The following is a 27,993-nucleotide window of genomic DNA, read 5'->3' as shown; positions in this document are numbered from 1 at the left end:
TTCAGGGTCACAGGCAAGAATAAAGGTATGAGCGTAGCCCCAAGGCGACAACCAGCTGAGATAAACCACATTCAAAGGTAAATTCACGGGGCCGCAGAGATGGCTAGATGGATAACACCACTTTTTGCTCTTGCAGAGCATGGCTCCTAGCCCCCCACTGTTCACAGCTGCCTGTAACTCTAGCTCCAGGGACCCAACATCCTTTTCTGGCTTTTGAAAGCGGGGTGGGGGGGGGCAGGCACACATATACATAAAATACAAAGTAACTCTGTTTTTTTGTTTTTGTTTTGATTTTGGTTTTCTGAAACAGGGTTTCTCTGTGTAGCCTTGGCTGTCCTGGTCTCACTTTGTAGACCAGGCTGGCCTCGAACTCACAGTGATCCACCTGCCTCTGCCTCCTAAGTGCTGGGATTAAAGGTGTGCACCAAGATGGATGAATTACTGATGTCTGGTTAATTTTTGGTCAGCCTGACAGAAGTTTAGTTTATCTGGGAAGCTCCTTCATCACATTAGTGATTGCCAGGGGAGCCCCCCCCAACCCTCACCCCCACCCCACCGCCCACCCCGAGCTGGTGGTCCCAGGTGTTGTAAGAAAGCAAGCTGAGTGAGCCACTGGGAGCAAGCCAATAAGCAGCACCTCTCCACGGTCTCTGCCTCAGCCCCTGTCTCCAGGTTCCTGCCTTGAATTCCTGCCCTGGCTTCACTCAGTAATGGACTGACTGGTCAGCAAATAACCCCTTTCTTCCTCAAGCTGCATTTGGTCCTGGTGTTTTTCACAGCAACAGAACCTAACTGAGACAATAAAAATAATAAAAATCAAACAGAGAGACTGGAAAACCTACCAGAATAGAAGATAAAGCCCAGCAGCAGCACCAGCATAGTGTTTTTTTGTTTTGTTTTGTTTTGTTTTCCTGTTGACGTGAACAAGCCAAGGGTCCAACACAAGCAATTCTGAGCATTTACTAATGACCAGCGTGGTAGTAAAGCAGTAGGGAAAGGAGCAGGAAGATGGGCCAAGCAGCACTCCAGCCTGTGACTCCTGAGCTCTGCTTAACCTGGAAGTACTCTGCTTTGGAAACTCAATGGATGCTCCAAAAGGCTGGTAGGACAGCTGCAGGCTTCCAAAGCCCAAGACCACACTCTTCTGTTGACAATGCAAAAGAGGAAAGAGCTGGAGGAGACGCACAATTTCTCTGCTCAACAACCTTTCAGCCCAGACACTGGGGGTGGGGGTGAGGGTGGGGGTGGTGGTGAGGGGGTGGTGGGGGGAGGTGGGGGGAGAAAGACACATTTGTTCTAGCGTCTCAACTGGAGAGTTCCTGATAATCTCACCGTGGCTCTGGGGATTAGATAATCTTAGTTCATTAAAATACAACTGGCGGGCATGATGGTGGATGTCCGTAATCTCAGCACTTGAAAGGTGGGGAGACAGGAAAATGAGTTCAAAACTGCCATCAGCTATATACCAAGTCTGAAGTCAGCTCTGACTATAATGATACCTTATCTCAATAAAGAACCAAAGCTGCAAAACTACCTTGATGTTCTTCAACAAGAAATGTTCAGATCAAGAAAGGACTTTGTTCTTACCCACCAACATCTAGTATTTGTTTTCGTGTGTGTGTGTGTGTGTATGTGTGTGTGTGTTATGCATGTATGTGCTCCCATGTGGGTGGGTACACATGGTATGTGTACAGGTGTGAAGTCAGAAATCACTCTCTACTTTATTTACTAAAGCGATCTAGTGTAGCTAGGCAGCTTGCTTTGGGGATCCCATCTGTGCCTCCCAAGTGCTGGGACTACAAAAGGACTGTCATGCCTACCTGGCTCATATGTGGCTTCTGGGGATCTGACTCTGGTCCTCACCCTGGTGCAGCAGGCCATCTCTCAGCCCAGTTCTAGCATCTTTACAATGGGAGGCTAAGTCTGCATCCTTTCTATGTTCTTTATATGGCTAAGAACAATGTAAAGCTTGAAAAAGCAGATGACAGGCACTAAGCTGCTTCTGGCCGCTCACGCTTCCTTCCACCTAAGCTCAGTATCATCTCAGTTAACTCATCCACTCAGTAATGTCCACGGGATACACAGTTAATTAGCCACGGAGACTTACAAGGCCCGGTTCCCAAGGAGTCTGCCATCAGCCCTCCTCCTCCAACTCAGCACACAAGAGGTAGTAGGAAGCCGCTAACTTGGTTGCTCATCTACAAAGGAGATTGCCTGCCCCAGGCAAGGATGAACGGGCTGATCTGGCCCCCTACACAAAACTGGGAAAAGGGAACTTACTTTTAAAAGAACACAGTATGTTTTATTCTACGGAAGAACTGTGTGCTTTCAACGCCTACTGCTCTTAATATAATCCTGGAGCTTCAGATGCTGATTTCCTGTGCTACTGTCAGCTTACAAACATGAATCAATAGATTTCCTTTTAAGAAATTGTACTGAAATTTTGTGGTCTTTGTATTTATGAAGAAGATTTCTCTTCAGAATGTCATTTTAGAAGTACATGCTAGTTTATATGGTTAACAACATTATATTTATAAATAAAAACAATTGAAATCTATATTCTAATTCTGTCCCCACTTAGACTAGACTTTGCTGCCCAGGCATGTGGCTGCTCACAGACAACTCTAGAGCAGCGGCTCTCAACCTGTGTGCCGAGACACCTTTGGGGCCACGGGGTCACCTAAGACCTTCCAAAACCACAGATATTTACATTATATAATGGAAGCAAAATTGCAGTTTCATTGCTACAGTTATTTAGTAGCAATGAAACAATTTTATGGTTGGGGGCCATGACAACACGAGAAACTGTATCCAGAGGTTGCTGAGTTAGGAAGGTTGAGAACCACTGGTCTAGGACAACAGAGCTATTACTGTTGGCTTCCTCCTTCATCTTGTGAGTAAGCTTGTCCACACAGCGCCCTGACTCTGAGGCCTGACATCTCGCAGAGGACTGCTTCATAGCTAAGCTCCAGCCCAGGCCTGGGGTGGGCTCTGACACCAATGCTCCTTTCAGGAGCTGCAAGGTTCCTCAGGCTGTTTCTCCAGGAAGGCACTTCTTGCTGCCATCTCAAGCTTTCTCTCGAAGAAGGTTCCAGAGGTTTGTGGTCTCTGTGACCATGACTAACTGGGGATGAGGGAGAGCATCTGAGAATCCCAGGCCAGCACGCACACATGATTTCTCCTCTGAGCCTTGCTGGAGGGCAACTTTAACTGACTTCACTAGAATGGGGTACTTGTCCTGAGAATGTTTGTCAACAGCCCACATGAAGCTTTTAAACCCACAAACTAAATGATACATTTTCTGAACTGTGAAAGTCTTTTAATCTTTATACTTATGTACTTCACGTATGATTTTTGTTTTGTAGGTGTTAATTTTTGGAGGCCTACTTACCAATAATATTACCTATGAAAATAAATGGCAAAGGCCATTAGCTTCCAATTATATTTAACCTTCCAATACTTTTGAAACAAGATGAGGTTGTACACCCCGCTGAACCTTAGAGCAGCCATCCCTGATCTCATCTTACAGTTACGCACCTGCCAGCTACTAAACTGACTACTAAACTACTCTAGCCAGAGCAACTAAACTGAATCTTAACCCAGAACATCCAATTTCAAATCACAGACTTGCATTTTCCCACTCAGTTCTATAGAATAAATTGTACAAGACAGAATTAACAAGATAAAGAAAACATGCTAACACTATTACCCATGAACATGTATGTGTGTGTATGTGCACATGCACATAAAATACAAATGGCATCTAAATAAAAGGTAAAAAAATAAAAAGAAAAAGAAATGGCATAAGCCTACCCCCCAAAACATGGGGCATTATCAGCACCCCTGTCAGTCCCATCTCTCTCAAGTTAATAGCCTTGAATTTGCTATCTAAAAAACAAAACAAAAAACAAAACAAAACAAAAAAACTATAGACGCATCTTTTTCTAAGCAATCTGCAGTATTGACATGCTTTTAATGCTTTTAACCTTTATTTACATACAAGTTCTGCAATTGGCTGGTTTTCAATTCATTGTATTTGTGAGGCTGATGACATTGATTATATAATATCATTCATTTCACTCATATGTAACATTCCGTTTCATAACAATATAATCTGCATTGATGAGCATTTAATTTGCTCTCCTCTTGTGACCATAAGCACTATTAAAATCCTGGTGTGTGCTCCTTGTTTAAGAGTCTGCTAAAGCATCTCTCCTGAGTTAAAACTGCAGCATCCTTCAAAGCGTTATCAAAGGTGTTACCAGATTTTAATACTTTTGCCCTTCTAATTATTATGAAAGGGCACTCTATCATATTTAAAACTGCATTTCTGAGTTACTTCATATCTAATTGTCTGCCATATATAGTCATGTTTTAGGTCATAAGTGAATTATTCTTCTTCATCCAATCAGTTCCTCTAAGCCACACACTCCCTCATTCCTGAAAAGATTAAGCTGTGGAAAGTTTTCATAAGAACTGACAGTACAGGCTGGAAGTGGTGATGCACGCCTTTAATCCCAGCACTTGAGAGGCAGAGGCAGGCGGATCTCTGTGAGTCCGAGGCCAGCCTGGTCTACAAAGTGAGTCCAAGACAGTCAAGGCTACACAGAGAACCCCTGTCTCGATAAACAAACAAACAAACAAACAAACAAACAGAACTGCCACTACTCAAAACTCATTCCTACTGTGATTACTCAGAAGACTCCTTTTTACAAGATGGCCTCAGGGTCTTAAAGAAACAGCTCTCCCTTGAGGAGAAACATAAAAAATAAAAAGCTTAGCAGATTTGTACTTTCCTGTAAAACTTATCTTTAAAATCCTTAAGACAGTGTCAAATTGTACTCCAAATGAATGCACCAATTTATGCATATGAAAGTGTTAAAAGAAAATTCTATTTATATCAAAAGACTGTATCAATGGTATCTCATCAATATTTACAATCCATTTACAATTGTCATATTATTTTCCCATTTTGAAAAGAGCTATAAATACTAAGAACTAAACTCAAATATCTCACCACCTATCTCCTGAACTTGACTTTTGCTTGGTCCATTACTGTCCCCTCTCTCCTGCTTCCTTATAACTGAAACTTAACCTGTTGGTGTCTTATTTATTAATTTAGCTAAATTCGAGGCTCTAGGCCTCCATAGCCTGGTCAGTCTTGGCCAGCAATTATGTCAACAATTCATTACCGACCTCACAAGTGTGCTTCTAACAAATCTTTGGACTAGAATAGTCTTGAAGTCTACTTATCATTGTGATCATGTTCTAAATACTATTACTCACTTCTTTAACTACTACGTCCAAAACATACTTGGGTCAAAATTATAGTTGTAGCTCAAGGCTCTACACAAAGCCTGCCAGCTCCGTTTTCAGGAGGATGTTCTGTGGCATGGGAGCCTGTCCCTTGAAAGTGTCAGTAGCACATCCTCCAGGTTCACTCCTAGGACAGCTCCCAGCTGTCTAGGACTAGCCTCTAGGTTGCTATGCTCAGGCCAACCTCAGATTTCCATGACTGGGTGACACTGGGTTTCTCGTTTCTACTTCTGGGAGCCTAGTGTTGATCCAACTTAGCCTGAGTGTAGTGTGATGATCGCCGGCAAGGGCTCACTGGTATTTTTCCTTCCATCTACTGTGTTTCTCAAAATGTCACTCTCTTCCTTCTTCCCACTCTCACAGATGCCCTGTCTTCTGCAGTGTTGACAGAGATTAACACACTCTCCATCACTGACCACACTGCCACTGAACCCTGCATCTTTCCCCTCTGACAATCTTCCCCTTGCCTGACCCCTCCAATTGACTCAAATATTTTGACACATTAACCTGCTTTGCTTCTTTAGCCAACAACTCTAAATGCTATTTGCTTCATCTTCCCTCATGATCTGCTCCTTCAGCTTCATTTAAGAAAGAAGAACCTGGAACTGGAGAGATGGTTCAGAGGTTAAGAGCACTGTCTGCTCTTCCAGAGGTCCTGAGTTCAATTCTTGGCAACTACATGCTGGCTCACAATCATGGATAATGAGATCTGGTGTCCTCTTCTGGCAGGCAGGCATAATGCAGGCAGAACACAGTATATGTAATAAATAAATCTTTAAAAAAAAAAAAGAAGAAGAGGAGGAGGAGGAAGAGAAGGAAGAGGAGGAAGGAATCTTTAAAAAAGGAATCTGGGTGTAGCAGTGTAAACCTGTAATCCCAGCAATTAGAGACCAGTGGGAGAATCATAAATTTCAGGCCAGTATGGGCTATCACATAGTGATACTCTCAAAAAACTAAAAAGGAGGGAAAAAAAGGAATATGTACATATGTGTGTATATGTATGTGTGTGTGTATGTATGTATGTATATGTATATGTATGTACGTATGTATGTATATACACACTCACTTTTTGGAGATGGAACAGAGATTCTACCTAAATGTTCCTTTGTTTTCATATAAGGTCTTGAGGGACAATTTTTAGATTAGGAAGCAGGATTAATCTAAGTTTTCAAGAGATACAGGTTCACAGCCAAGAACATCAGCCAGTGATACGAGAACCAAGAGGCACAATTTAGCCTACATGATAAGCACTATATCAAATCCACAACAACAATCAAAGCTGAGGTGACAGAGGGGATGTCCCCTTCCTAGTACCTGCTCAGTGTTTTCCAGGGCTGAGCGGACTGAGCACGTCCCAGTGCCACCTGCAACAGTAGTCCATTGGTTCTAAAGTGCCGAATTAGGGCACACACATAACAAAGTAATGATAAGACAAGGTGTGGCAGCTACTGCTTTAATACCAGCACTTAAGTGGCAGGCAGACCGCTGAGAATTAAGGCCAGTCTGGTCTACAGAGTTACAGCATGAAGCCCTGTATCAAAAGAAAAAGAAAGAAAGCTACATATAAAATTAAAGGCATTCAGCTAATGTCATACTAAGATTCAGGCCATACATGCTTTAGTTTCAAATACAACAAATGAAACAAGTCCTACAAATAATAGGAAGGAAGGAAGGAAGGAAGAGGGGAGAGAGGGTGGGAAGGAGAAGAGAGAGAGAGAGAGAGAGGGAGAGAGAGAGAGAGAGAGAGAGGGAGGGAGAAAACACAATCCAATGAGCAGGAGGATTTAATAAAATTGATTACATTACTATGAAGCCTTATTCTTTAAAGGCACATGGAAAAATGCAATGTCAAAAATGATTAATCAGTAAGATTGGTTAGGAGCAAAGAAGGAAAATGTAAATAATACAGAAACCAAACAGTTAAACAACCACAGACAAAAGTAGCAGCTCAGCACAGCCGCTTTCACAATGACCACCATTGTATCACAGATCAGGGAATTGTTGCTTAGTGTTTCCAAGCTTCAGTCCCCTATGTAAAAACAGACAACAGCCACCCAGGAATACTGAGTAGTGTCTAGCACACAGTAAGCCCGGGCAGACATTAGTTGTTAACGTCACTGTCATAGGCACTGTTAATGGGTCTCTATGACCCAGACGATCAGTTCTGTCACCTATGACAGCGTGAGCACTGATAACAGCCCAGGTGGCCCCACAGTCGGCTGACAACGTTACTTCATCACAAATCTGATAACCAGCCAGGGACAGGTGGTTTCATGGCAAGTAATATCACAAATTTTAAGAATCAGAAAAGCCTTATGGCACTTGAATGTTTCCCAGAACACGAAGAAAAGTGCTGTAACTTTATTTGTTTCACACATCTGCTCTAATGCTGGTATCTGCTCCACATGCAGCAAGAAGTGACTTTCACTTAGCTTACCTGAATTTTCAAATTTACCCCTGTAGAGCCTGTGCTATATTAAATTATTTTTAATGTATCATGGCACTGGGCTTTCTTTAATCCAAGCGCCTTGCTCATGAGTGAGTACGCAGTTTATTATTGAACTATATCCTCAGTCAGGAAAGTTATTTTTAATATTAAATATTTCTTAAATATTATATAGATAATTATTAAATACTAATATCAAATTAATTAAATATTTTGTTATATATGGTTAAATTATTAAATATTAACCATATATAATATTAAATTTTTAAATTTTTTTGTTTTTGTCTTTTTTTTAGACAGGGTTTCTCTGTGTTAGCCTTGGCTGCCCTGGACTTGCTTTGTAGACCAAGCTGGCCTCAGACTCACAGTGATCCACCTGCCTCTCCCTCCTGAGTGCTAGGATTAGAGGTGTGTACCACCACGCCCAGCTGCATATTAAAAAATTTAAAGATAGTTTTATAATCAGGAACTCAAGTAAGAGGACACAACAGCATCAGGACTGAGGAATACACAGCATCCCAAAGTCAAACAGGAAGACGCATCATGCACCAGGCGCAGCTGGAGTTGCAGGTAGGAGAGCTACTTCAAACTTGCAGATAGACAATCCTCACATTACAGACACATTCACTAGCTTCAATTCTACAACACGGCCCCAGGGTACTGGAAATATGGCTAGTACATCTGATGAAGTCAATTTTATTGCCATTTGGTTTCCAACTATTGAAAAGTAAATGCCTGGACATAGTTAGTGGCCACCAGCCAGACAGTGCCGTTCTGGAAGGGGAAAAAAACAGAAGTTTCCTACTTGGTATTTTCATGATACTTAGGAAACACTGCCTGTTGTCCTCATATAATGAAACCCTGGATAAAATACGAATGTTAAATAGAATGTTAGCTTGTGCTAGTGCAGTGATCAGTGGCTAAGACTTTTCTCTAAGACTGCAAAGGCAGTTTACTGCACAGAAAATTAAATATAATTCATGGCATTAGTTACAGCAGGAAGCCTCTAATACTCTGTCTTCACAGTCTGAGGATTCATCAACATAGCTGCACCATTCCCAGCCTGATAAACAAGAGTCACTGCATCGAAGGTGAAACTCAAACACTAGGGCGTCACCACTAAAGCCAGGAACAGCAGCTACACCCACTGTTACCTGTCACCGTTTATCAGCAATATGAAAGCATAACAAATATATAGAGCTATTACACAAAAGGAAAATTTGTAAATCATTACCATCTGTAAATGGAAAGTTATGAAAATCAGGTTAAGCTATTAAACATAAAAGACTGCTAAAGCTGTTAATGTTTCTTGTTGGTTAAAATAAACTCCAATCAGAAATTCTGATAATAATATACATGTAAAAAATTCTCAAGAAATAAATTTAAAGTATTATAAAAGTATTACCAAGACTTAAGGACTACTACAACCACAGACTGCTGAGATTTCTTTTGAAACAAGTGAAGTCAAACTTGCTGGTAAAATCCTTCCAGCAATTCCTGTTTCTAGGTTACATCACACAAACAGAACATATCCCCCGCCCTCCACTCAACCCGTACTGATCACAGACACTGACGTGCTACTGGCCCCGCAACCAACTGCGGTGGAACTAAATCTGTTCAGAGAAGGGGTAATTAATATTTATTATTTTCCTTATGTTGCGAAGAGAAGAATATCATGTTTCCTCTCAGAATGTGTCCCTGGCTTTTAAAGGCTCAACCATATGGAAAGGATCTACAGGAGTATATGAAAAGGCCAAGGACTTGGAATTCTAATTCAATTTCCCCTCCCATTTCAGTACAAGCCTGTAGCAAACATTTATTTTTAGAGATATTTTCGGTGGGGAATTGGACAAAAGACTATTGTGTGCTCAGTTAGGTCTCTTTGGTCCCATCTATACCAACTATACAAACATCAGGTTGAAATTAAATGACTTTAAACTCGAAATCAACTATTTCCAGACTACAAAATCTATTCCATACTTATCAGCACGTACAAGTTCTGAAGTGAGTTACAGCTGAGTTCAAATGTGAAATCTGCATTTTCAAGTGCTGCAATAAAAGAACTTTACTGTAGTAGAGTCTGACTACCTAATACTGATTGTCCAAGAATGCTATAGAATGTTTTCATTTCCTCTCCCATCAAAACAGTTTCTGTCTGCGCTGAATCAACTCACTGCTACACAGTTTCTGATGAAAAGCAGATGGCCATCATTTACCACCATTTTCCTATTAAATAGGTATGACAAGGTGGACAAGGTAAAAAAGTGCTCCCAGGCTTCCCTGATCACCACCAATATCTCTATCTCAGTCTGTGATGTGTGTAGATAGGTCTATAAAAATGCAAAAGGAAACAAGACACTGTCTGTGAACAGTAGCATGGTGATGTTAAAGCACTGTCCGTAAGCCCTAGACAGACCCTTCATTAAAAGTGAAGTCAAAAACAAAAACAACAACACTAAAAACAGGTAAATATATTGTTTTCCGTTTTAGAGTATGTGCCACGATTCACTTCAAACAAACAGGATGAAGCTGAAGGCTGTGGAAGGCATTTCCTAAAGGTGATAGAGCTCCAGAGCTGGGTGCTGGGACATATGGATGAAAGAATTTAAGGAGAGGCAGGATATGTTTTAGCACAGTTCTAAAAATCACATCTCACGAGCGAGCTTTGGCTCCATTGAGTCTAGCTAGGCCTGTGCTGAAGCAGAGCACGACAGTGGGAGCGCAGAGAAGGGAAGGCAGCTCACCTTCACGGTATGGAGGAAGGAGGAAAGATGGCAGAGCAAAACATTCCCTTTAAAGACACGTCCTGGTGACCCACGGTCTCCAGACTGGCCTATCTCTGAAAGCGTCTACCCCAAATAGCACTACCAACAGGAGAGAAAAACACCCAACAAATGAGCCTGTTGATGGGATAATTCATTCAAAGTGAAACAAACCATTCTCCTGTAAAGCCTGGTTACCCACTAAGGTCACAGCTAAGAGGTAGCACCAGCCTCCAACACCTGGACTAAAAGGTTCTTCCTATAACTCTAGCCCCCAGGCCTTGAGCCTCCTCAGCAGATACCGTGGAGTACACACAACACACCCACCAAAGATGTGCAAATTGCAGATGCATTAAAACAAAAGCCACCTTTCTTTTAAGCCCCTAGGCTTCAGGGTTTATGCTGCAGCCATGGGTAGGAAACTGGAACATGCACATTACTAGACCCAATTAACCTAATTTTTCATTTCAAACTGTAAACAATGAAAAATTGTGTGGACACACCTGGCTTTAGTCAATGGACCCCATGAACCCTTCATTGTTCTTAGCTACCAGCGAGCCTTCTGTCCCTCCTACCTTCGAAGATGAAAGTGGCCAGCCTCCACCTCCACCCTTGTTAGCTCTGAACAGCTGCTTTTATTAAACACCTTGGCTTAGGAACTTGCTTGTGACTGCTAACATATGCAGTATGGTTTTAAATCAATGAACAAGTGGAATTTGCCTGAAGAGGTTGCCCTGGGTTCTGAAGCTGCAAATCAGTTCATGGTGTTCTGATGGGGTCATTTGAATGGGTCATCAGGCCCAAGAGACCATGTCGAAATAGTTACTGTTCCTTCTAATGAACACTGGCAGGGAAAATGGGCCAATTACTTGAAGTTTATCTTTAAGAACCACAGGCCTGAGAAGTTAGAGGCTTCGAAGGGACCTGGATGTAGTGTTGTTCTTTTCCAACCATAGAGATACTGACAATCCAGATAAAAAAGGGCAGAGATAGGTAGATCTCTGGGAGTTCAAAGCTAGCCTGATGTAGAGAGTAAGTTCCAGGACAGTCAGGCTACCCAGTGAAACCTTGTCTCAAAAATCCTAAAGGAAAAAAAACTAAAAACAAACAAACAAACAAACAAACAACAACAAAAACACAAGCCAAAAATTTTCATGATAGAATCATGAAGAATTTTAAACTGACTGCATTTTGACTTGGAATCTCAGCCTGCTGTAATACAACAGGAACATCCAATTCAATTTTGTAGGTATTTTATAGTTTTGTTAGTATGGTTAGAACAATAAACCATACTCCGTATATTGCTAGTAAATGCTCTGTCCTTCAAGCTTTGGCTAAATGATAAATATAAGAAATGAAGCCATGGGAACCCATAGATGACAATCTTGGAAAACAAGTGGCAGCTGCTCTGTTCCTACCACAAGTCACAGAACTGTCCGTAACGTGAGTAACTAAGGCAGCTAGCTCAAACCATTTGCAAATCCGTAGGCCCAGCAAGGGTGCAGGCCTGGCTAGAAGCCAATATAACTAGTTGGTGGGAAACGATGGGCAAAATCTTGGTATCTTTGTTCTTGCTAGTTATACAGGGAGCTCTGTTAGATTTGGAAACAATTACTGTCTGTCTCAATTTAGAAGGCAAATCAAAGAAGCTAGCCGGGCTCTAATTCCTTCAGTGTTACATTCATAATCCTTTTGGGGGATGATCTTGCTTGTTAATGTGAAGAAACGTAACTTTAACAAAGGGGGCCCAGGAATCGCTAGGCAACAGGAGATGAGGGGTGGGGATGGCTTGGCTGTCGGTGAGAACTCAACCTCTGAAAACCATTCATAGCCCATATATCCCTAAACTCAATCCCGGGCCTCCCCTGTAGTGCCCGGGGCATATGACAAAATTAGAGAAACAAGACTACATTCAGAGGGCACCAGGAAGGCCTTTTTATCCGCAAATGAAAACATGAACCCCGCTGGGAGGCTGGGACGGTTTACCTACGCTGCTGGCTTGAGCCTCGCCTTGGAGGTTCATGAAGCGTACCCCAGGCTGTGTCTCCAGAGACAAGCCGACCATAAGGGATCTGAATCAAAGAACACTGTGACTACGGTGGGTCTTGGTTAGACACAGGGCCCAAGGGCAGTGACCACAGAGTTGTATCTTATCCTTCCTGTCTCGGCTTTACAACAGCGCCTGCAGTGCTCCTATCGCTTACAGCAGCGCCTGCAGTGCTCCTATCGCTTACAGCAGCGCCTGCAGTGCTCCTATCGCTTACAGCAGCGCCTGCAGTGCTCCTATCGCTTACAGCAGCGCCTGCAGTGCTCCTATCGCTTACAGCAGCGCCTGCAGTGCTCCTATCGCTTACAGCAGCGCCTGCAGTGCTCCTATCGCTTACAGCAGCGCCTGCAGTGCTCCTATCACTTACAGCAGCGCCTGCAGTGTTCCTATCGCTTACAGCAGCGCCTGCAGTGCTCCTATCGCTTACAGCAGCGCCTGTAGTGCTCCTATCGCTTACAGCAGCGCCTGCAGTGCTCCTATCGCTTACAGCAGAGCCTGTAGTGCTCCTATCACTTACAGCAGCGCCTGCAGTGTTCCTATCGCTTACAGCAGCGCCTGCAGTGCTCCTATCGCTTACAGCAGCGCCTGTAGTGCTCCTATCGCTTACAGCAGCGCCTGCAGTGCTCCTATCGCTTACAGCAGAGCCTGTAGTGCTCCTATCACTTACAGCAGCGCCTGCAGTGCTCCTATCGCTTACAGCAGAGCCTGTAGTGCTCCTATCGCTTACAGCAGCGCCTGCAGTGCTCCTATCGCTTACAGCAGAGCCTGTAGTGCTCCTATCACTTACAGCAGCGCCTGCAGTGCTCCTATCGCTTACAGCAGCGCCTGCAGTGCTCCTATCGCTTACAGCAGAGCCTGTAGTGCTCCTATCGCTTACAGCAGCGCCTGCAGTGCTCCTATCGCTTACAGCAGCGCCTGTAGTGCTCCTATCACTTACAGCAGCGCCTGCAGTGCTCCTATCGCTTACAGCAGCGCCTGCAGTGCTCCTATCGCTTACAGCAGAGCCTGTAGTGCTCCTATCGCTTACAGCAGCGCCTGCAGTGCTCCTATCGCTTACAGCAGCGCCTGCAGTGCTCCTATCGCTTACAGCAGCGCCTGCAGTGCTCCTATCACTTACAGCAGCGCCTGCAGTGTTCCTATCGCTTACAGCAGCGCCTGCAGTGCTCCTATCGCTTACAGCAGCGCCTGTAGTGCTCCTATCGCTTACAGCAGCGCCTGCAGTGCTCCTATCGCTTACAGCAGAGCCTGTAGTGCTCCTATCACTTACAGCAGCGCCTGCAGTGTTCCTATCGCTTACAGCAGCGCCTGCAGTGCTCCTATCGCTTACAGCAGCGCCTGTAGTGCTCCTATCGCTTACAGCAGCGCCTGCAGTGCTCCTATCGCTTACAGCAGAGCCTGTAGTGCTCCTATCACTTACAGCAGCGCCTGCAGTGCTCCTATCGCTTACAGCAGAGCCTGTAGTGCTCCTATCGCTTACAGCAGCGCCTGCAGTGCTCCTATCGCTTACAGCAGAGCCTGTAGTGCTCCTATCACTTACAGCAGCGCCTGCAGTGCTCCTATCGCTTACAGCAGCGCCTGCAGTGCTCCTATCGCTTACAGCAGCGCCTGTAGTGCTCCTATCGCTTACAGCAGCGCCTGCAGTGCTCCTATCGCTTACAGCAGCGCCTGTAGTGCTCCTATCACTTACAGCAGCGCCTGCAGTGCTCCTATCGCTTACAGCAGCGCCTGCAGTGCTCCTATCGCTTACAGCAGAGCCTGTAGTGCTCCTATCGCTTACAGCAGCGCCTGCAGTGCTCCTATCCCTTACAGCAGAGCCTGCAGTGCTCCTATGGCTGGAGAAGACAGAACACGGAGACTTAAGCAGAGGCACCGTCAAGAAGACCACCCATGCTGTCCACACCACAGAGTGCCTTCCTTTCCCTGGACGTGCTGAGCTCCTCTACGTTGTGAGGACATTTAAGAAACAGAAGGTCTAAGCCACAGTAATCCCGAGGAGGGCTTAGGAGCAGAGGCCTGCTGCTCCCATGCTCTCAGAGCTCTGAGGAATTGGCTATCGTCACTCACAAAGCTACATCAGCCGTCAGCTACATCACAAGTCCAGTAGCATTCTTCAAAGGAGTAGAAACAAAATAGGGAATAGGAAGAGGCCAGGAATTCTACTAATTCCATGTCAAATAAAGATTTTTTTTTGAAATGAATTTCAAAAACAAACACACCTCAGCAAAAGCATTACAAAATGTTTTGACAAATTTCTTGGATTAGTGCCCACAAAATTCAGGCAAATCAGTAGCTGTTCTAGACCAATATTCTTGATTTAATGAGACTGTCTCATCTAAGCAGTCGCGGAAGGAACAGCTCTACAGCTGGCGATGGCGGGATGGGACACAGTGCTCCGCGTCCCGGGTCTGGTGAAGAACCTGCCTCAGGAGCAGTACTAAGCACCTCAGTGGACTCTGCACAAGGGACAGGAATCAAGCCAGGAACAGGGAGCAGCATTTACAGAAAAATTAATACCGATCAATCACAATTAGATAGTAAGAAGCAATTGGGGTGAGGGAAAAAAAGAACAAATTTAAACAGACCTTCGTATATTAAAAATAAAATAAAAAGCTTCCAAAAATTAAAATTAAACTTGGAGACCCAGAAGTGTTTGGTCATCTGCACTGCTTTTGTATGAGTAAGGACTCTCTTTTTAGCTTCCAAACAAATGGAACCGCGACTTAAGATAGAGCGTCATGGTTTACTTAAGCAGCACGGATGTGTTTGAACTAGATCTCCAAATTACTGACTCACACACTGGTGACTCAATTATACTAAGTTAAAGACTCCAGAAAAAAAAAATCACGAACTATGAAAAAAAGACAGGTTATTTTCTTTAAAAACGTCACCAAACACCCCGTGACATGTTGGCTAGCCTCAAGGCTGCAGTGAGTCGAGTGGCCAGCAGCACCATACCCAGCACGTTTCCTGGGGGCACTTCCTCCAGGTCTTCCAGCTCCCTTCCCATCAGAAGGTACAGGCTCTCCAGAGTACAGCATGCCATGTGGGGGACAGGAGGGAGGTCCTCCAGTGGAGCTGAGAAGCCTAGTGGAACCTGCCAGAGAAAAAGGGTGGGAACCAAGTGAGAAGGCAAGTGAGGTATCACAGGGCCCTCAGGTTTCTACTGACCTTCTGCCTCTCCCCAACACACAAAGCTAAAATATTAGTTTCAATTAGCTATGATTAAAAAAAAAAACAAAACCAAGTCACATTTGATGATGAGTGCTCTGAAATACTGAAACCTCTCTTTCTCAAATATTTACAATGTGTCTAAATCCACCCCCTATAAGCTTCCAGGCTAGGAAACTCTTCTGTGACCTGGTACCCCCGTTCTTCAGGTCCAGAGTCCCTCGCTAATACCTATGAGCACTACGCCACGCACAGTTCTCATGCCTATACCGAGTTTGTATTTCAACATTCATTATTATCATTGTAATTTAAAGTTACTGAGATCTTCTCATAAAGTCTGAAAGCACTTAACAAGAACTATGCCAGTGCCTTAAAACACATGAAAATAATGTTTAAAATGTTAAAATGCCATGAGAAAGCCAAGCATCTGCTAAGTGTACATGCCATGTTGTTAATCTGAAAGGGAACATATGTGGAAATCCTAGGAACACTGACGAGAAGAGAGAGCACACATGCAGAAAACCACACACAGAACAGTGGCTTTATGAGCTCCCCCATTCCCCTTACACACACTTTATTTACTCATTCTTAAGGAGACACTGTCATGAATGATTCAAGGTGTGAGTTTCATAGCTTTTCAGAAATAGATCCTCCATATCCAAGAACCTAGGAAATATTTCAATCAACGAACACGTCTTTGGTGCCCACAGGCCCAGAGCTAGTACTAAGATGGAAAAAAAAAAAATGTCTTGGATCCAAAACAACTGGTATCACAAGATGGAGTGAATAACAGACAAGGAGCAAAGCAAGAGAACTCATGAAGCCTCAAAGAAAGGGAGACTTGGGGACCTCAGGAAAAGGATGGCTTTTCACAAGATATGTCTCAGTGCACATGCTCTGGACAACCACAACGCTCAAGACCAGCTCTAACAACAAACTAGAAGGAAATCTAAAATCTTAGGAACACAACTCCAGCAGATCTCTGCTCTACGGGAGGCCACACTGGTACTAGGAACCTCAGGTAAGATGCCGCCCACCACCATCAGCACAATTAGAGCCTGCTGAGCTGTCCCCAACAGCACTGCCTTCCCTCAGCTCCATATCCCAGCCAACAACTCCAGCAGAGGACCAGAGGCCACACTTCTAAGAGGAACCCCAGAAGAGACCCCCATGCCCACCTCACTCTACTGGAGGCCATACAAATATTAGGAACTTCACCAGGCTCTCCCAGAGGCCAAGCTGGAAACCCAGGGGCCAAGCCAGTACTGGGAACCCCAGAAGCCATGGGGTTCCAGGAAAATACAAATATACGAAGGAGATGAATAAAACTGTTCAAGACCTGAAAATGGAACTAGAAGCAATAAAGAATACTAACTGCGGGAATCCTGGAGAAGGAAAACACCTGTACTCCATGAAATTGGAAAATCTAAAAGAACTAGACAATGTTTTTGATAGATATCATTTACCAGAGTTAAAGCAAGATCAGATAAACAATTTGAACAGACCTATAACCCCCAAGGAAATATAAGCAGTTATTAAAAGTATCCCAAGCAAAAAAACAAACAAAACAAAACAAACAAAATCCAGAGTCAGACAGTTTTAGTATAGAATTCCTTCAGATTTTTAAAGAAGACCTAATGCCAATACTCCTCAAAGATTGCACAAAATAGAAACAGAACGAACATTGCCAAATTCATTTTATGAGGCCATAGTCACCCTGATACTCAAACCACACAAAGATTCAACATAGAGAATTACAGACCATTTTCCCTCATGAACATTGATGCAAAAATACTCAATAACATACTATTGAAAGCCAAATCCAAGGACACATCAAAAAGATCATCCACCATGATCAAGTAAGCTTCATTCCAGAGATGCAAGGGTAGCTTAACATATGAAAATATGTCAATGTAATCCATCAACTGAAAGAAAAATAACACACGATCATCTCGTCAGATGCTGAAAAAGACTTGACAAAACCCAACACTCCATGATAAAGGTCTAGGAGAGATGAGGGATTCAAGGCACATACCTAAACATAATAAAGGCTATATACAGCAAGCTGATAGCCAACATTAAATCAAATGGAGAGAAACTCAAAGCAATTCCACTGAAATCCGGGATAAGACAAAGCTCCCACTCTCTCCATTTCTACTCATAGTGCTTGAAGGTCTAGACAACTAAAGAAGAGCCAGGTGATACGATTTGGAAAGCAAGAAGTCAAAGTATCTCTTTTTGCAGATGATATGATAGTATACGTAAACAACTCAAAAATTCTATCAGAAAACTCCTATAGCTCCTATAAACATCTTCAGCAAAGTGGCTGGATACAAAATGAACTAAAACAACAACAACCAAACAAAACGACAACAACAAAACAGTAGCCTTCCTATATACAAACAATAAATGGGCTAAGAAAGGAATCAGGGAACAACACCCTTAATAATAGCCAAAAATAATACAAAATATTGGTGTAACTCCAACCAAGTAAATGAAAATCCTGCATGAAAAAGAACTTCAAGTCTTTGAAGAAAGAAATTGGAGAAGATATTGAAAAATGGAAAGATCTCTCATGCTCATTGATCTGTAGGATTTACATAGTAAAAATGGCCACCTTACCAAAAGTAATCTACAGTTCAATGCAATTCCTATCAAAATTCCAACACTGTTCTTTATAGACCTTAAAAGAACAACACAACTTCATATGAAGAAACAAAAAACCCAAAGTAGCTAAAACAGTCCTGTAAAATAAAAGAATTTCTGGAAACCAGCACTGTCTAATGAAAGAACTTCTGGAGATGTCACTCGGCTTGATCTCAAGCAACAGTAATAAAAACCACACGGTATTGGTATACAAACAGACATGCTCATCAGTGGAACTGAATCCAAGACTGAGATGTAAATCCACATACCTATGAATACCCGATTGTTGAGAAAGAAGCCAAAATTATACAAACGGGGGAAGAAAAGAAAGCATCTTCAACAAACGCTGCTGAGCTGACTGGATATCTGCATATAGAAGAGTAAAAATGGATTCTTATCTGTACAAAACTCAGATACAAGTGGATCAAAGACCTCAATGTAAAGCCAGATACACTGGACCAGACAGAAGAGAACGTGGGGAACAGCCCTGAACACACGGGCACAGAAGGCAACTCCAGAAACAGAACACAAACAGCATAGACAGTAAGATCGACAATTAATAAATGGGACCTCATGAAACTGAAAAGTAAGGCTGAGGACACTGTCAATAGGCTAAAACAGTATCCTGGGAAAAGATCTTCACTAACTCCACATCTGACAGAGAGTTAATTTCTTATATATATATATATATCAAGAAACCAGACAACAAACCAAATAATCCAGTTAAAAAATGGGGCACTGATCTAAACAAGAGAATTCTCAACAGAGGAATCTGAATGGCCAAGAAGCACTTAAAGAAATGTCCAACATCCTTAGGCATCAAGGAAATAAGATCCAAAAGACAAGTTGACGGTCATGCTGGAGAGAACGTGAAGCAAAGAGGAACACCTCTCCCTTGCTGGTGGCAGTGCAAACTGGTACAGCCACTTTGGGAATCCACATGGCGGTTTCTCACAAAAATGGGAATCAACTTATACTACTCCTGGCCATATACCCAAAGGACAATCCATCCTACAAGAAGGACACTTGCTCACTATGTTCATAGCAGCAGCTTTATTAGTAATAGCCAGAAACTGGAAACAACCTAGATGTCCATCAACTGAAGAAAACATAGTACATTTACACAATGAAGTATTACTCAGCTGTTAGTAAAATAACATCACGAAATTTGCAGGCACATGGATAGAACTAGAAAAAACAAAAAACAAAAACCCAGCGTGGTTACCTGAGTAAGGTAAGCTAAACTCAGAAGGACAGATGTGGTAGGTACTCACTTATAAGTGGATTTAGCTGTATAGCAAGGGATAACCACCTTACAACCCACAGGCCTAGAGAAGCTCCCTAACAAGGAGAGCTCAGGTGGGAGGCACGGGAATCTCCCTGGGAAAGGGAAAGAGAATAGATTCTGTGGGTGGACTGGGAGCAGCCGGGGATGGGAACAGGAGGGGTCGGGTGAGGGGAGGATGGAGGGAGAGTACTGGGAGAGACAGCTGGAATTGAGGGGCATCTCAGGGATGAGCTAGAAACCTAGTGCAATGGAAACCCTCGGAAATTTACAAGGGAGGGTGAACCTAGCTGTAACTCCTAGTAAGGGGGATACAGAGTCTGAGCAGCCATCTCCTGTAACCAAGCAAAACTTTCCGTGGAGGTAATCGGGACGTCCAATCCAGACATAAAACCTTCAACCTACATATAATTTGTTCTGCCTACAAGATGTGCTGGAGTAAAGATAGCATAGAAATAGTGGGAGGGGCCAACCAATGACTGGTCCAGAGAGGGAGCCCACCCCAACATTGCTTGGATGGCAGGAACCAGAGGCTGCACAGCCCAGACACCTGGGATAGAACCGAGCACAACTGGCAAAATAAACAAACAAAGAGATAAAAATCATTCTTAGTGATAAAGACTGGTGCCTAGCCCAATCACCATCAGAGAGGTTTCATTAGCAACTGATGGAAACAAATGCCAAACATTAGGTGGAGCTCAGGGAATGCTGTGGAGGGGGTAGGGGGAGAATTGTAGGAGCCAGAGGGGTCAAGGGCACGGTAAGAAAACCTACAGAATCAATGAACCTGGGCTCACAGAGACAACTGACAAGCAGGGAGCCTGTATGGGGCTGACCTAGGTCCTCTGCATGTACGTTACAGTTGTGTAGCTTGCTGTTCTTGTGGGGCTCCGCTCACAGAGGGAACAGGGGCTGTCTCCGATTCTTCTGTCTACTTGTGGGACCTGGGTTGCCTAGTCCAGCCTTAACAGAGAGGAGATGCCCAGTCCTACTGCAACTCGCTATGGCATGGTCAGCTGATATCCCTGGGAGGCCTGACCTTTTATGAAGAGAAATGAAGAGGAATGGATGGCAGTGAGGAAGAGTGGGGAGGGATTTAGAGGAGAAGAGGGAGGGGAAACTGAGGTCAGGATATAGTAGCTGACAGGAGCACACCAAGCCTAAGGGTACAGGCCTATAGCCAGGTACTTGGGAGGCTAAGACAAAAGGACCAGATGCTGACATCCTGCCTAGGCTACAGAATGAGCTCCAGGCTATCCTATGCAACTTAGTGAGACCCTGCCTCCAAATAAGTCAAAAAAAAAAAAAAAAAAAAAAAAGAAGGTTGTGGCTATAGCTAGCATCTGCCACACACACAAGGGCACATGGTCCAGGTTTAATTTCTAATAGTATGAACACATCGCCCTCCCCCTTCGAAGAACACTCTTCCCTAGCTGATGCTGCAGAGTCGGACCCAGCCCCCAAGTCTCAGAAAGTACAGGAGGATCACATGCACTCTTACATTGCCGGTTATGCCATACTCCGTCACACTAAGGAACAGAAGCATAACACAAAGGATGCTGGAGGGACCTGAGTAGGGCTAACTTCCACAGTAGGTCTGAAGTACTTCACATAGCCTTTTAAAAGGTACACTGGAATAGGATTCCTGCGGTGGCTCTGACTCCATGGCGTCAGGTGTCTTTTGTGTTGCTGAAAGCCTGCTTAGTGTCTGACACATAAGCAACCGATGCCAAGTGAACAAGACTGCTCACGGTATGTGACGCTCAATGGCAAGCAAAAATCTATCCCAAGTCTATGCACACCAAGTACTGCGCTTTGTCCCCAGAGCCTAGCAAGGCCTGCCTACCCATCATGCAGCACTGGGGAGAACAGAATGTGAACAGTAGACACTGAGGGAGAGCTGTCCTCAGCTGCTCCTTCCATCTTCTACCTGCATCTAACTGCACTCTTTGGGTCACCTAGAAAAAGGCTCCTCCCATGAGGCCAGGTGCTTCTGCCCCTGAGGAGTTCTGTCACTCACTGCTGAGTGGCTTCTTGTTGGCCCTACCTGGCCCTCAGGTGTCTTTTCTCATGCCATGTTTAATCCCTATCTTGTGCTCTGGATATTTCTGGCCTATAGACTCTTTCGGCCCTGGCTCAGGCATTTCTCCATGCAGGCTGTCTGTCTGTCTGTCTGCTCTCAGACCAGCCTCAACAGACTCCAGGCAATGCAGGTAGTGCCTATCACCTGTTTGCTCCCTACAGCTTTTGCCAGAGTCACTGAGCTTTTGGCTCGGTAAACTCTAGAAGATGCACCACTGCCTTGGCTCCAGATTAACATTAACATCTACTTCTTCCCTCCAGACCGAAGTGACGCTTACCTTCCTTGATATGCAAAAAAAAGGCCTAAAAAGCTGCTCTCCTTCTTATATGGTTCTTAAATGCTACTTAGGGAGCCACTATCTGTGCAAAATGTTAGCGAGTCAAGGCAGCAGGTGACAGGAACTGGGGTATCTTTTGCCCATTAGCCACCACACCAAGCCAGTCTGAAAGTTACCAGACCCTTAAAATAATGCCCTTGCATTTTAGGCCTAACTCTTACCCGTTGTAAAAAGTCAACAGGGCTGTACTTGGGTCCCAAGACAAAAATTTTCTTTCCTTTTCGAGCTACACCACTGAACACACGAGCAAATGCAATGAAGGCCTCTTGGCTGCTTTCTTCCTGAGGCACAGGTTGAAGGCTCACACTTGCAATATCTGGTTCATCACCTGCCAAGCACAAAAAGATATTCAGGGCCATGAACGCTCACTTCAACCCTGGAATTGTTTATCTACACAGAAGAAAAGAGTAAATATGAATATTTAGCCAAGAGTAGAAACAATATGGATAAGACTATGCCAAACGGTTTTTTTTGTTTTGCTTTCAGACAGGTTTCTCTATGTAGCCCTGCCCGTCTTAATCTAGCTTTGTAAACCAGGCTGGCCTCGAACTCACAAAGATCTGCCTGCCTCTGCCTCCCCGAGTGCTGGGATAACAGGCGTGCGCCACCATGCCCAACTGACAAAAGTTAAAATAAAAGGGGCGATGTACCAAGTTAGGCAAAAAACGTATCAAATAGTTTACACCAAACCAAAAACTACTTAGGAATGCAGTACCTCTTGGCTCATCTCCATGGGGACTTGAAATTTCAAGGACACCTCCATCCTGGGCAGGACCCTGGGATACCTGCCCCTGAGCTGCTGCAAGCTTCTCTGCGTGCCTCTGTCTTGCACGCTCACGTCTCTGGGCCATTTCCTCTTGAGTGAGAGGCCTACAAGATGTCACAGATATGTTATGATGTGGAGGCACCAGGCACCTCTCAGCCCTCTTTCGGGAATAAGTGTTCATAAGACTGCAGAGGCAATAATCAATGCCAAATCCCCCAAGGAGGCTTCTCCAAATTCCCTCCAACAAAGCCGACCGGGGAGCAGGCTCTCCAGCCTGCTGTTTCCCCAGAGGCTTGCTTAGGGACCGGTGAGCAGTGCCCGTAGCCCCAAGCAGCACCAGGTGCAGTCACACACGACCTTCCACGGACACTCAGTATCTCTTCCGGCAGAGGCCGATAAGGAGAAGGAAGAGAACGGCTAAGGGGCAGCGAGGCTTACATTAGAATACGGACAGAAGCATGCAAGAGGCCACTATAGGAAATGAGGGTTTCCTTTGCAACTCGGAAGCACTCAAAAGACAAATGAAAATTCTCAGGCACTGGCAGACACAGGAGACGCCCAGACAGAAAAGGCAGTGTGGAACTGGGAGAGTGTTGGCAGGGGTCTGTCTGAGTAGAGGGTGGGGCTGTTAGCAATTTGGATTTTTTTTTCTTCATGAAAAGTAACAGAGAAGGTACTAAGAGCTTTAATATTGAAAAGACCTTTACAAAAGATAAAGTAGAGAGACACTGAGCATTTGGCTTTGGAATTTGGGTTTGGAAGGAAGAAACCAGACAAGTGAAGGGTCCCCAGGACCAGTCTCCCTTTCAAGAAGGCATTCACAGGAACCCACTGCATGTTCAACCACAACACAGAGCAGGACCAGTCCTGGCCCTGGGGTTGGTAGGATCTGGCATATTCACCACTGCACTGGGGCTGAGCATCCGGACTGCTGAGACAGCCCTTGGGTGTGAGCTTGAACTACTACAGGTGAAGAAGCTGCGCTAGGCTGCCTGGTCTCAGCACTGTGCCTCCCTCCCATGCTGCCCTAGCCTTTGACATTACAAGGCTTGTTTCACTCTGTAACTGATACCTTGAAGCCAGCCTCAGCCTCATCTCCCATCCTGCCTTGCCTCCTTCCTCTCTTTTCTCTTTGAGCACCAGAAGCTACATACACAGGGACTGGGCACACAGAAAGGTCCTGGGCACACACACAGGCCCTGGGCACACAGACAGGCACTGGGCATAGGCACTAGATGCACAGACAGGTCCTGGGTACACAGATGGGCACTGGGCACACAGATGGGCACTGGGCACACACACAGGCCCTGGGCACACAGGCAGGCCCTGGGCACACGGATGGGGCACTGGGCACACACACAGGCCCTGGGCACACAGATGGGCACTGGGCACACACACAGGCCCTGGGCACACAGACAGGCCCTGGGCATAGGCACTAAATGCACAGACAGGTCCTGGGCACACAGGCAGGCGCTGGGCACACAGACAGGCCCTGGGCATAGGCACTAGATGCACAGACAGGTCCTGGGCACACAGATGGGCACTGGGCACACACACAGGCCCTGGGCACACAGATGGGCACTGGACACACACACAGGCCCTGGGCACACAGGCAGGCGCTGGGCACACAGACAGGCCCTGGGCACACAGATGGGCACTGGGCACACACACAGGCCCTGGGCACACAGATGGGCACTGGGCACACAGACAGGCCCTGGGCATAGGCACTAGATGCACAGACAGGTCCTGGGCACACAGGCAGGCGCTGGGCACACGGACAGGCACTGGGCATAGGCACTAGATGCACAGACAGGTCCTGGGCACACAGGCAGGCGCTGGGCACACAGACAGGCACTGGGCATAGGCACTAGATGCACAGACGGGTCCTGGGCACACAGGCAGGCGCTGGGCACACAGACAGGCCCTGGGTACACAGATGGGCACTGGGCACACACACAGGCTCTGGGCACACAGATGGGCACTAGGCACACACACAGGCCCTGGGCACACAGACAGGCCCTGGGCATAGGCACTAGACACACAGACAGGTCCTGGGCACACAGGCAGGTGCTGAGCACACAGACAGGCCCTGGGCACACAGACAGGCACTGGGCACACAGACAGGCACTGGGCACACAGATAGGCCATGGGCACACAGACAGGCACTGAGCATACAAGACAAGTGCTGGGCACACAGACAGGCCCTGGGCACACAGGCAGCCCCTGGGCACACAGGCAGGCGCTGGGCATACAGACAGGCCCTGGGCACACAGACAGGCTCTGGGCACACAGACAGGCCCTGGGCACACAGGCAGGTGCTGGGCACACAGACTGACACTGGGCATACAGACAGGCACTGGGCACAGGTACTGTCTCTCTATCTTCTAAGGAGCCACCTGCTCAAGGAGCTAATGATAACCTAACTCAAAATTTTCAAGGCTGTGTTCTTTAAGTGCCTGCCAGCTAGGCAGGAACTAGTGTTACTGCCTTCCACAGGGAGTGCCCAGACCTGGGAGCTGGCCCTCCTAGTCAGACCCAGAGCACTGGAGACAGACTAACCACCACTGTAGGAAATGGGCTCCTCTTCATTGGAACCTCTAAACGCCTGTGAATACAGATGCACCCGCCCCACCTCCTCATAATGGCAAGCCACAGCTGCTGCCCTGTCCTCTGCGGCAGTCTCTGATGTGTCCACTCCCTGCCACCGTCTTTGGCATCAGCAGCAGCCATGTCTTTCACTCTTGCTCTTCTTGGAGTAAGTTTGTTTTATTCAGTCTTTTGCTAAAAGAAGGTCCAGGAGTAAAATCCATGATTGATGACACACATGTATCATCCCAGTGCTGAGAATAGGAAGACAGAGGACCAGACTAGCCCACTTGGCAAGCTCCAGAAAACAAGATGGACAGCATCTCAGGAATGACACCCAAAGTTGACCACACACACACACACACACACACATACACACACACTTAAAAGTATGGATTAAAATAGAATATAAAACACAGTTCTCAGTATTATCATTTATTGTCATTATTTAGAGAACAATGTAAGAAATAACAACACAGTAGAATCCAAAGACACCTGCTCTCTACCTGCTCATCACCGGTCTATCCATCACACTTACCACTCCACATGTGTTGCAGCACATGTCCATCACAGCCACTGAGGAGAGCATACAGTACACCGCCACTTCACAAACACAAAACCAGAGGCTTAGAAAGCTTAAGAAAGTTGAGCCAAAGTTAAATGGATACTAGATGAGACATAAGTCAAGGGCAACTTGTTGGGTCCAAACTCCAGTCACCATCTTCCAGTTAGTAAAAAATAAAAATAAAAATAAAAAACACCATCTTAAGAAAAGGAAATTTAATTTTAGCTTTGGTTAGAAAAGAAGTATAGTTTTACTAAATCCTAAAGCCCAAGTACATGACACGGCCTAGAATCACCATTTAAGTTGATATTGGCTGTGTACAGCCACAGTCTTGGAACTCAGGGGACTTGAAGCAGGAGGATTGCCAGTTTGAGGCTAGGAGGTTTTGTTGTTGTTGTTTTTGCCCAACTTGATACAAGTGGGGGTCACCGGGAAGAAGGAACTCCAATAGAGAAGCGCCTGCAGGCAGGCTTCTGGGGCATTCTCTGCATTATAACTGATGTGGAAGGTCCCAGCCCACTGAGGATAGTGCCACCCTGGGCTGGCGGTACTGAGTTGTGTAAGAAAGGCTGAAGCAAACCATGAGGAGCAAGCCAGGAAGCAGAGTTACTCCATGGTATCTGCTTTAATTTCTGCCTCCAGGTTCCTGCTGTGAGTCTGTGCCCTGACTCCTTCCGTAATGAACAGTGCCACAGACATATAAGTCAAATAAGCTCTTTCTTCTTTCAGTTGCTCAGTCATGGTGTTATCATAGCAACAAAGAGAAAACCAAGTAAGACACCTGAGCTATATAATAAGATCTTATCTAAGATATACATATATATATATATATGTATATATATAGACAGAGAGAGAAAGAGATGGATAGATGCAAGCCAGACAAAATAATAAGCATTTACAGTGATGAGTTAGTATAAAATACATAAGTGCCTGCTATTTAGTTACCCTCTGATTAATACCTATTGTGACCTACACTGTTACAGGCCCTGAGATGCTTGGAAAGGGAGTAAAGCAAGCAGAGGGAAAGTCACAGGACTTATTCCAGTATCTGTTAGACATCCAGTATTTATTCAGAACAAAGAGAAATTATTTACATGAAAGTAGGGCTCTGTGCGTAAGGAAGTAATAGTGGACGGTGAGTTAGCTAGGTTACAGATAACCACAACCCCCTGAACAGAGAACAGCCACCAGCGTTAGAGACCAGACACGTGAATGCTGACTGGAGATGAATGTTAGGTTGGCACATGGAAAAGAGAGGAAAAGAGGTAGCAATAGAAGTCCATCTGGCTTCAGGCTGCCATGCACAATGACTAAGCTCTGGCTCTGATGCTGGTGAAAGGCTGGCAGAGAATCTTGCTGCTGTCAGTACACATGACAGCATGCTATAAGGTAGCACAGACAGCAAAGAGCAGGTGACCTGAAAGGAAAGAGGTATCTGTCTGATGTGGCATGTAGCTACTAAAAGTTGGTTCTCAAGGAGGAAGCAAAGCCACAAAAGGAGCAGGGACAGCAGTGCAGGTCTTCCTGAAAAGCTCCGAAACAGCAAAAGCAAAGGCACAGAATCTACAAAGGGCCAAAAGGGTACAGCTGCCTACTCAGAGTTCGGGTGGGCGCTGGCATGGCGTGCGATGCTGGAGGGCAGCTTCTATGGAGTGCTGTGGAAGACACGGGCTTTGAAACCAGGCAGGCTGCAGTTAAACTCTTGCGCAGTTCCTCTGGCTATGTGACCTGGAATATTATCTGTTTTTTCTAAGGTTCTTTGATTTCCTCAGAAGTCAAACTGAAACAAAAGCTGCTGTTGGACCTAAGTGGCAGAGCCAGTGGTGCTGCAGAAATAGTCCAATAGCTTACTGAACAGAAACCAACAGACTTAAAGCTTGGCCGGCAACGTGACTACCAGGTCTGGGCCTCAGACAGACAGACAGACAGACAGACAGACAGACAGATAGCAGAACAGAAGAGAAAGCCCCGCCACAATCCCATACA

General features: G+C 45.2%; 1 protein-coding gene across 1 annotated transcript in view; it reads right to left on the bottom strand.

Moving 5' to 3' along the window:
- Positions 1 to 27,993, bottom strand: part of EFL1 (elongation factor like GTPase 1) — a 137,064-nt gene that overhangs the window by 68,416 nt on the left and 40,655 nt on the right. Inside the window, exons 13-15 of the mRNA XM_084756375.1 lie at positions 22,806 to 22,960; positions 22,252 to 22,418; positions 15,527 to 15,665 (exon numbers count right to left, since the gene is read on the bottom strand). Of these exons, the coding sequence (XP_084612501.1) occupies positions 15,527 to 15,665; positions 22,252 to 22,418; positions 22,806 to 22,960 (461 nt within the window). The remainder of the gene's footprint in view (positions 1 to 15,526; positions 15,666 to 22,251; positions 22,419 to 22,805; positions 22,961 to 27,993) is intronic.

Source organism: Acomys minous (assembly GCF_964271855.1).
Source record: "Acomys minous genome assembly, chromosome: 2".
Lineage (NCBI taxonomy): Eukaryota > Metazoa > Chordata > Mammalia > Rodentia > Muridae > Acomys > Acomys minous.
This window is presented reverse-complemented; position numbering and strand designations above follow the sequence as displayed.